The sequence below is a fragment of the Diaporthe amygdali genome (assembly GCF_026229845.1).
Source record: "Diaporthe amygdali strain CAA958 chromosome Unknown NODE_5_length_1802954_cov_64_987939, whole genome shotgun sequence".
Taxonomy (NCBI): Eukaryota; Fungi; Ascomycota; class Sordariomycetes; order Diaporthales; family Diaporthaceae; genus Diaporthe; species Diaporthe amygdali.
The window spans coordinates 793556-803985 of NW_026517025.1; the positions used below are offsets into that span (position 1 = coordinate 793556).

Below are 10430 nucleotides of genomic sequence, written 5' to 3' on the forward strand. Positions count from 1 at the left end.
CCGACATGAGGGACAGCCTCAACTGGCGAATCTGATTCTTAACACATTAGGACACAACAGAACAGGAATCGGATGCCCTCTGATGATAAAACGGCCATTGGGACTCAGTATGTGCTGCTTTGGTAGGTTCATACTGGGTTACTGATCGGCAAGCCAGAGCCAAGGGACCTCCTTACATGCAGCCGAATAAGAGGGCGGACGAGTTCATTCCCATTGTTCGCATCCAACTCTCACATTATACTTTTGTGCTTTGACCAGAAACTGTGTGTCTTCAGCTCCTACCTTGACCACTCGCACTTGTAGTAGTTTGCTGAGTGATTGGTGCATTGGCTCGTGCGGGTCATGGTTCGCCCGGCACTTATATCTCAACCTGCAGCACAACCCAAGGCGCCATCTGTAGCAACCTACGCTCGAATGCCTCTCGTTGGAGCAGCGTTATTCCCGGTATGACACGGTCAATACCAATGCGACTGTGTACTGTAATCGTGAGACCTGCGGGGAATAGATCTGGCGACCGCATCGACATCCATGTCTGCCGTTTTGGAGTCGTGGATCTTCGCGGGGTAGACATAGTATCTCCCCATCTGACATGCATTTATAGCACATAGGACCCAAGTCACTATAGCATAGATTGCTCAAGTGAGCGACATAAACCAGGACAATACAATCATAGTTACAAATTTACGTTGAGAATAGCCATGGCGCCGTACTTGGAAGAAGCCAACACAGACGTGCCGGTGCTGCCGGCCACTCACTCTGGCATACCACCGTTTCTATTAGACAAAGCCCGGGACGCCAAGAAGAGCATCTTCGACACGCGGACCAAGCCTTTGAACGAGAGGCAGAGGCTCCCCGTTATCCCTCAGGGCATTGATAGGGACAAATTCTTTGAGGCGCTTGATGACCTGCGCAAGGAGATAGGGCAGGAGAATGTGGAGGTGAATGACAAGCCGTTAAAAGATGGATGGTAAGCATCTCTTGGCTTCCTCAGAGACATACGATGCAAATGGACTGACAAATGACTAGGTATATGGAGCGTTAGTGGCATTCTCCCTCCGCGGTTAACAACTTGAAGGGTTAAGGAAGCTGACTTCGCGATGCCGCTAGACCCCAACACCCATGACATGATGACCATCCTCGATGAAGAGGAGCTGGTCGCATCAGCCCTGGTCTACCCAGGGAGCACGGAGGAAGTGCAAAAGGTCGTGCGGTGGGCAAACAAGTACCTAATTCCCATCTTCCCGATTTCCATGGGTCGGAATTGTACGTTCTTCCAATGCAAGCCTTTCCCATCCCTCAACACCCACAACTAACCTCCCGAGACAGTGGGCTACGGTGGAGCAGCCCCGCGCGTCCGCGGCTCCGTGACGGTGGACTTAGGTCGGCGGATGAGCCAGATCCTGGACATCAACGCCGAGGACTACACGTGCCTGGTGGAGCCGGGCGTCTCCTTCTACGCACTCCACCAGGCGCTGCGGGACCGAGGGCTGGACGGCCACATGTGGGTGGACACGCCGGACCTGGGTGGCGGAAGCATTATTGGCAACACGGTCGACCGCGGCGTCGGCTACACGCCCTACGGCGACCACTGGGCCTGCCACTCTGGACTCGAGGTCGTGCTGCCTACCGGGGAGGTGTTCCGCACCGGCATGGGCGCCATGGACGGGAGTAATACCTGGCAGGCTTTTCCTTACGGGTATGGACCGTTTTCAGAGTGAGTTATGATACGCTTGTCACAAATCACACAACTTGAAGTGCAGCTAACAAGGTCTAAGCGGGTTATTCTCGCAATCAAACTTTGGCATTGTTACCAAGATGGGTATGACACTAATGCCGAACCCGGGAGGGCACGAGAGCTTTGTAAGACGACTTGATTATGCATCGTTAGAGAACAACGTCTCTTGCTAACATTTCCCTCAGATGTATACATTCCCGAGAGAAGAAGATCTCACGCAACTTGTAAGTATCCCCTCACATCTTCAAACAAACCACGACTCACCACCACGCCAACCAGATCGAAATAATCCGGCCCCTCCGCATCTCCATGATCCTAGAGAACGTAGCTCAGCTACGGCATGTAACCCAAACTATAGCGGGCCGCGGCCACCCTCGCAGCAAATTTTGGACCGGCGACGGCCTAATTCCGCCAGAGGTGATCCACAAGGCCGCGGCAGAGTCACTCCTGGGTGACTGCACGTGGATCTACTACGGCATGAGCTACGGGCCAGAGCCGATCCGGCGGTACAAATTGGACATTGTCGATAAGGCATTCATGAATGTGCCGGGCTGCAGAAAGGTCGACCCGGGGACATTGCCGGCTGAGGAGTACTTCTGGGCGAGGGACCGTGTCGCGGCCGGAGGTGAGTTTTCTCATTGCCTGTCTGCTCATGAAATTCCTCTACCTGACACTATCATACACACATATACAAACACATAACTAACCCAAACTCCGCCTCCGACCACAGTCCCCGACATCCAAGAACTAGCCTGGGTGAACTGGGTCCCGAACGGCGCGCACATAGCCTTCAGCCCGATCGCGCCGATCCGCGGCGCCGACGCGACGGCGCTGTACGAGCTCGCGCGGGCGCGCCACGCCCAGTTCGGCATCGACCTGTTCCCGGCCTTCATCGTCGGGCTGCGCGAGATGCACCTGATCGTCGAGCTGGTGTACGACCGGGGGTCGGCGGCGTCGCGCGCCGCCGCGCTGGCCTGCCTGCGCGCCATGGTCGACGACGCCGCCGCGCTGGGCTACGGCGAGTACAGGACGCACCTCGCGCTCATGGACCAGGTCGCCGGCACGTACGGCTGGGGCGGGGGCGCGCTGGGGAGGTTCAATGAGAAGGTTAAGGACTGCCTTGATCCGAATGGGATATTGGCGCCAGGGAGGTGTGGGATCTGGCCGGCGAGGTATCGCGGGAGGGGGTGGGAGATGACTGGGGCAGAGGGCGAGACGAGTGAGGGAAATGGTGTTGGTAGTGTCGGGCATGATGCGTCTGGGGGAAAGAGTTGAGCTGATGTTTTGAAGGCATACATTTGGTATGTAAAGATGATAGCTACCTACTTCGGCCTCCAGCAAGTTTGTGTCAACATCGAATATGCTATGGTGAAGGGTGGATTGCTGTAAGTATTCTACATCGCAAATCACCTGGACGTCGCCCAGAAATCTTGTTCATGATGGCATCACACAACGAAAAGAAAGGCAAGGATATCTCCAATAAGGAGTTTCACAGACACCAAAAATTAGCCCCGTGTTGGATTCCCCGGAGGGAATGGACACATGACAAGGAGCCCCACGCCGTGCAATGGGGTGCCCCAGCTGTCATACGACTGGCGGACTTCGTGATCTCCCGTCGTCGGGTTATGTAAGTATGCAGAGGAAAGAGACAGGCGGGCGTAGCAATGTGGATTGTATCTGCTTGCTTCTTATGCTTGGGCGTGAGCCGGGACGGGTGAGGTAGAGTGTCCGAGTTGCTTTGTTCATCTCTGCGAAGTGTCTCATGATGGCTCATGGGAGCCGGAAACGGCGCCCACTCTACTTAACAGCTGGTGATGTCAAAGGTGAGGTGTTTCGGCTCGTTAGCAGTCACCATATTCCATCTCATCATGGCGAGTTTCGATGGGTAGAGATCATCATGAGACTTGTTATCATACACATGAGAGGGTGAGGCACAGGCAATGACCATCAAGCACCAAGACTTTCATTAGGATGGAGACGAAGCCAGGCTATAGTATAATAGAAAGCAATGTTGAGCAGGTATCCAAAAAGGTCCACAATAAGGTGAAGCCAACTTCATCGCAGACGGCCCAGGTGCCGTGATTGGGCTGCCCGAAGGCGACACAGAAAAGAGAAAACAAACATTATCCCCTCACTTCCCTTAGGAAGAGCCGACAATTAGACATCCAAAAACATTACTCGCGGGTATAATTCGTCAGAGACTTCATAAAGACAAGTGCCGCCCATACGTTTCGTCGTAAGCTCCACACCCGCCCGCGGCCGTCGCCCTCTAGGCCTCCTCCACTGCCCCCTAAGCCTCTGCCTGATGCCCAGCCGCGTTCTCACTAGACTTGCCGCCCAAGCTGAGATCCCTCAGTTTGTGCGGGTCCTCGACAATGTCCCACGCTGCCTCCTTCTTGCTCTTCCAGTGCTTGTGCCCCCCGTACTCGCCGTCACTGTCCAGACGGCTCTCGTCGCTGCTGCTGATACTGCTCGAGTCGGGACTGCGGTTTTGCACCAGCTGGACTGTGCCGCCTTCCTTCTTCTTGATCTGCCGCTGCTTCTCCTTGAGTTTCTGGTCTTCGTCGTCCTCCCAGTGAAGCACGACCACGCTTAGGCCAGGGAAGTTACGCTGAAGGAATTCGCGGAGCAACGGCAGTACGCTCTTGTCCGGGCGGTATGTACCGCTGTCATTGTCGATAACAAGTTGATAATGCTTTGGGTCGGCCGGCGGTGGATCATTTGGTGGGCCTCCGGCGAGATCTTCAGACGGATGGGTGGGCTCACCAGGATCGGCTTCGCCCTGGTGCTCAGGGGCGTCTGCCTTGGCGAGCCGGCGGACGAAAAATTCACCGGAGCAAGCTATGTAGGTTGCCACGTCAGAGTGCATGGTATGCTTGGACAAGAAGTCGATCCCGAATTCCTTGCCAGTCTCGGTAAACCTCAGCAACCCGTCGAGGGTGAGCACATAGGTGAAGACACGACCGCCCTCGTCAAAATGCGCCATGCGAAGGAAAGCCAAGGAGGCTTCCTCAGTGCATGGCTGGAACGATCCCCACTGTGTCGACTGGCTGAAGCTGTAGATGCGGTTGTGTTGCTTGTGCAAGGCTTTGTGCAAAACCTTGCCACGGAGACCCGTGGAAGTGAACATGCTCCCAACCCAGGAGCTGAACTCCACGTAACGATGGTAGAGATGCTCTGGCACGGGACCTGAGAGCTGGAGCTCGTTCGATTGGAAGCTTTTATGACAGTCAGCTTTCTGTGCAGCCGGATCAGACATCGCGGTGGAGACTTACTCGTATTTCTGGATCCTCTTCTCTCCCGACTTGGGATCATATTCGACTTCATCCTGCGCCTCGTCCTTGTTGACCTTGATGCCCGTCAACCTGCCCAACAATGGGCTGAAATGCTTGAAGTATATCGACGGCCCCACGGTGTACATCTGTGAGCCCTTACCCTGGGAAGGTCCGAGAACCTCAATCTTCAAGTTGAGGCGCCCAGTCATGGACCCACCTTTCTCAACGGTGCTGGTAATAGCCTTGAAAAAGTATGCGCGCTTGCTGGCCATGCGCTTCTTGATATCGAACCACTGGCCATCTGGACCGAGGCCCCAGCCTTCTCCGATATGGCTGGTCTCGAAGGTGACGTTGCCCAGGCGATCATCATGGTCGGGGTAGTCCTCATCGAAGAGGCGGCACTTGAGTTTGAAGCCGCTTTCCGGAACATTTGCAACAATCCATTCTTCGTCCCACACTGGCTCGCACGTTGTGCGGATCGTTCTCGTCCTCCAAGTCAGGGCAGGGTCCTCCTTGTGCCTCCTGGGAATCGGAGCGGTCAAGGTAGCGTGGATATAAGGGTCGCAGGCCTGGGTTGAGAGATCGGCGGCTGGCAAGTTTTCTGCGCGGGAGAAGACAAATTTGACCGTCCAGCCAGAAGGGAAGTCGGGCAGAGGAGTAGGATCATAACCTCCGGGCGGATGGGCCTTGTCCTTCAGCTCCTCCTTCTTACCGGTGACCTTCTTTTTCAGGCCGTGAATGCCCTTTGCATGCTCGTCATCGCCGCCATCAGCTGGTGGTGGAGAAGCAGGAGCAGCAGCGGTGTCCGGAGCCTGTGATGCGGCTTGGGCATCGGCAATCTGTTGGCCAGTGCTGATGTCCAGGGGGACAGTGCCGTCTGCAGGGGCGGGACCAGACATTGTTTGTCCCGCGATCTGAGATTGCGAGTAAGGTTTAGTGTGCGTCGGGGCAGATTAGATTATCGCCACGCCCAGTTCCTATCCTGTGCTGTCCTGTACTGTGCTGTACGGAGCACGTGTGGCTTGACGCTTGACTTGACTTGGGCGGACAGAGGTAGAAACACAGCACGATGACGACAGTCGACAGATGACAAGCCTGGCGATAAGCCTGCGGGAGGGGTGGAGAATCCCTGTGTTTTGCTTGGGGTGTCGCTGGCAACGGGACCGGGTCGAGCCAAGACCTGTCAAGTGTCTTGGTACGAGGGAAGCACTGTCTGGACCGTACACAGTAGGGCTGCTGGATCGCCAAGGCCGGATGATCGGCAATCTGCTTGGCCTCTCTGGGACTCGAGACTCGACTGACTGACTTGGTGTTTCTCTGTCGCTGGGGAATCGGAGAGTAAAGCGTGCGCGCCGTGAGGAGAAGACGTATGCGACCACCGGTCTGCTGGCAGGGTGTCGAGTGGATTAATGGGCTGGCTTGGCGGTGAGGGACTGGACCAGACAGACAGCTGTATCGACGACCCCTTGCTGCTTCGGCTGCTTCAGTTGCTTCGGATGGGGCGCCGGTTTCGAGGGGTAGAATCCAGTCAGTTACATTGGATTGAGCAGGACAACAGCAACGGAATGGAGCAGAGCAGAGCTGAGCAGAGCAAATCAGTGTCAAAGGGACCAGCGGAAATAAGAATTATATTGTACTTGTAGTAGGTGGCATTGTGTATGGGCCAGATGGGGCAGCAGAAGAAGAAAAAATGAGTCAAGTAGGTCGGGAGAGCTCTGCAAGTGGATGTCGAGAGGGCTGTGCAAGGGCCGACTTTTGGTTAGGACCTGTTCAGAAGCTGGCTGTGCTTGGGAGGAAGCAGGGGAAACAGCGGCAACAGGCCCATCAAAGGGCAGAGCTGGGCAGAGCATGGGCCCAGCAGGGCAAAGTCGGGACAGTCGCGATGCAAGCTACGGTGCCGAAAACCCGCCTGACGTCATTCCTCGCTGCCGGACAGCCGTTTAGACTAACGGTGCTAGACTGTCTCAGCTTGACGCTAACTGGTGTGTGTGAGCGTTTGCTTTTCTACTACGACTCTCAGTTACAGTACAGTAAGAAACGGAAGTGCTCAGTCAGGTTGTCAAGTAAATCTAATGATTTCACAGTCTACAACCTGTTTATGGGATATACGTGAGCCTCATCTGGCAGTTCTCTATTCAAAGCGCTGCCAGCCTACCGGGCTAAAGCTCAAATTCAATACCAATGAACAAAGTGCTGAAACAAGCACGCACATATCTTGTAAACTAGTGTCAACAGACCAAAATGGAATGGTACAATGTCAGTGCTGTAAGCACGCCTTCTCATCCTTTACGCCCTTCAGAGCCAGAGAAAATAAAGCTACCCAACATCAGAAACCAGCTGATTACTGATACAAAAATCAGCAGCCTACCACATAGTCATATATGGCCCACTGACTGAGAGACCAAGAAAGTGATGATAAATCTAAAGACCTCATATCTAGAGTCCGTATAGCACCATGGACAGAAGAGTGCACAGGTTATAAGAACCCGGGTGAAAGACACCTGATGAGGAGGACTTGGATTAAAGAGAGTAGACAAGAAACTGAGTCCAAAACAACAGGCAAGATCTGTTGATAATACGAGTGCAGCCTATCAGCACCCCTCAAGATCGTCTACTCCTTCAATCTTACATTTTTACCACACCAGCATAGGTACACCATGCCCGTCCCTTCGACCTTCAAAGCAGCCACCTTCTCAGCTCCAAATGTTCGCCACACCGTCACTGATGTGTCCCTCCCAGCCCTGAAGCCTGGCGAGGTTGCCATCAAGGTCACGGCCACCGCAATCAACCCCGTTGACTGGAAGGTGCATGAGACTGGCGTATTCCTGCCCGGGTACCCAGCTGTCCTTGGCTCCGACGCAGCTGGTGAAATAGCTGCCGTGGGGCCTGATGTTGAGGGCTTCGAGGTTGGCACCAGGGTCTTCTTCCAAGGAATTATTGGGAAATATGAGTCTTCGACATTCCAGCAGTATACGAAAATGCCAGCTGCGTTGATATCCAAGACACCATCCAATATCTCAGACGATCAGGCCGCTGGCGTCCACCTGGGCACTGTAGCAGCTGTCACTGCTTTGTATGACAAATCTGTAAGGCTGTTCCAGTCTCCTTGGATTAGTCTTAGTGCTCAAGGATGAACGACGACTAACAAGCTGCCAGGGCTTTGGCCTGCCAGCCCCATGGAGCGCAGGCGGTGACACTGTTGGTAATGGCAAGGCAATTACCATAATCGGTGGTAGCTCGTCTGTGGGCCAGTATGCCATCCAGCTCGCCAGGCTGTCCGGGTTCTCGCGAATCGTCACAAACTCCAGCCCGGCCCATGTGGAATTTCTGAAGAAGCTCGGAGCACATGTTGTACTGGATCGGGCGACCGAGTCAACGCCTGAGCACTTTCACCAATCACTTAGCGGCCTGCCGCTTCCTCTTGCCATTGATACAATTGCTCACAAAACCACACTCTCATTGGGTATCAAAACACTACAATTGGCCAAGACCCCGGGTGCGACCCTGGTCAGGATCACTGCGGACCTGGAGGATTTGCTTGCTATTGTTGGAGGAAAGCACGGAGCCCTCAGCTCTGAGATCACGGAGCTAGCAAAGCGTGGCCATAGTGTAGAGCTCAAGGGGATCGTAGGAATCGGAAGCTCTCCTTCGTTAAGGCACCTGAGTGAGCCCATGGCGGATAATCTCGGTGGCGAGGATGGTTGGATAGGTAAGGGACTATTTGTGCCAAATCGACCGATCGTGGTGCCGGGTGGACTGTCGGCTCTTGATGAGGCGCTTGAGAAGAACAAAAAGGGAGTTTCTGGACAGAAGGTTGTTATCAAGCCATTTGAAGGACTTTGAGGAGCCTGGAAACACTCCTTGTCAGTCTTTTGTTTTGCGTAAGTTGAATCTGGTTCTTACATGAAAGGCCAGGTAGCCACCGAGAAAACGGAGCTTATACTCATGATAGCCGGAAAGCTTGCACTGGATTGCTCGAACCTTGTCTTATACTGAACGCTCGAGATTACACACCGTACAGTCCTTTCAGTATTTAGAAGTCAAGTAGGTTAATTGCTAAGCCTGAACCCGCATTTGTTTCTATCCATCCCTCAGAAAGGGTGACGCGTCCGTGCCTTTAGACGCGGCTTTACGTCAACACCTAGTAAGGCACCTCAGGCAGCAACTCCCAACAATTTCTGGCATTTATTTAGGTCCCTTGGTGTAGACCGCTTCCTCGGTTTCCATTCAACTTTCATCAACAAAGGCTCACCTATTTTCATCCATCAAGCAGAGACACCAACAGACAAGGTGCCACCTGAGCAAGATGGCCCCGTCAAAGGGATCAGCCATCGAGGGTGTCCCTTCGCCTCCTTCACAGAGCACCTTCCCCTTCATGTCTCTCCCTATCGAGATTCGACTCATGTTCTATGACCTTGAAATGCCAGAGATTATCCAACTTAGCAATGAAAAGGACTCGCTCGGACTGCCTCCTCTCATCAGAACTCTGATGAACATCAAGATCATCCGCGACGACATGCTCCCTCATCTCTTTTCGAGATATCACTTTGAGTGGGTCGAAGATGACCAGTGGGCATGTCCAAGGCTCACCTACGCATGGAACCGCTTTAAACGCCAAGCCATCCCATTCATCACCAGCCTAAGCATTCTCATCGACGACCCCTTCTCACAGCCTTCACGCAACTTTTCCCCCAAGCCATTGGACGCTCTGCTCAAGTGGATGCGATGGCGCAGCTTGCGTTCCCACCTCTTTCCCTGGCATCTGAGGCATTTGAAATTGGCGGCAGCGTGTATTGTACGTCCATTTCCTGAGGACTTCTGTGTGCTGCGGGACATTGATAGCTTGGACGACATAATGAACGATCTTGGAGCGGCGCCCTTGGCACACCCCTTACCGCCTCCCGCTCCACGACTGGACCCTGGCACTAAGAACTTCCTTCTGAAATTTTCTGTCATTCCTAGTCTGAACTCCTTGACGATCATACTCAATGATCGTCCTGAGGATGAGGTGGTGTCGGCATTCCTTCAAAGATGTGCAGGCAATGGAATCGAGGGGAAAATCGGCTACCGACAAGACGATGAAGAGGAAGAGGTGTTCGAGTGGTTCGAGCTCCGGGACAACCAGGTCGTCCGCATCCCTCGGTACTAAAGCAGTCATTCCCGCGCGGGTGCACGGCATCATGCGGTCCGAGGGAATACATTTGCACACATATCACCTGGGGCTGTGGACTTGGGCTTGAGCGACAAGCACACTGGCGAACAGCATGGTTTCATTCATGTTGATTCAGCCCTCGGCCTGTCTACCGAGGACTCACATCAAGGAGAAATGAGACGGATTTGAGGGCAAGATCTATCTTTACAGGACCATCTGACACATGCCCGCATTCACTAAAGGATGACTAGCGGGTAGGCGTGGACCT

The 10430-nt window shown here is 54.0% G+C and overlaps 4 protein-coding genes across 4 annotated transcripts; 3 read left to right on the forward strand and 1 right to left on the reverse strand.

Annotated features, from left to right (window-relative positions):
• Positions 1–698: 698 nt before the first annotated feature.
• J7T55_015396 (ryl-alcohol oxidase vanillyl-alcohol oxidase) lies at positions 699–3010 on the forward strand (the record flags this gene model as incomplete). The annotated part of the gene is made up of 8 exons (XM_053139627.1): positions 699–967; positions 1027–1037; positions 1108–1263; positions 1327–1714; positions 1776–1860; positions 1921–1959; positions 2015–2360; positions 2466–3010. 8 exons carry the CDS (start codon positions 699–701, stop codon positions 3008–3010), a joined length of 1839 nt encoding a protein of 612 aa, XP_052997122.1.
• A 1015-nt stretch (positions 3011–4025) lies between these two features.
• On the reverse strand, positions 4026–5909 carry J7T55_015397 (c2 domain-containing protein; the record flags this gene model as incomplete). The annotated part of the gene is made up of 2 exons (XM_053139628.1): positions 4026–4953; positions 5011–5909. The coding sequence occupies 2 exons, from the start codon at positions 5907–5909 to the stop codon at positions 4026–4028; spliced, it is 1827 nt and encodes a 608-aa protein (XP_052997123.1).
• Positions 5910–7667: 1758 nt separating this feature from the next.
• Positions 7668–8853, forward strand: J7T55_015398 (alcohol dehydrogenase; the record flags this gene model as incomplete). Its single annotated transcript, XM_053139629.1, has 2 exons — positions 7668–8096; positions 8167–8853. 2 exons carry the CDS (start codon positions 7668–7670, stop codon positions 8851–8853), a joined length of 1116 nt encoding a protein of 371 aa, XP_052997124.1.
• A 463-nt stretch (positions 8854–9316) lies between these two features.
• J7T55_015399 (uncharacterized protein) lies at positions 9317–10159 on the forward strand (the record flags this gene model as incomplete). The annotated part of the gene is made up of 1 exon (XM_053139632.1): positions 9317–10159. One exon carries the CDS (start codon positions 9317–9319, stop codon positions 10157–10159), a length of 843 nt encoding a protein of 280 aa, XP_052997125.1.
• Between the last annotated feature and the right edge of the window lie 271 nt (positions 10160–10430).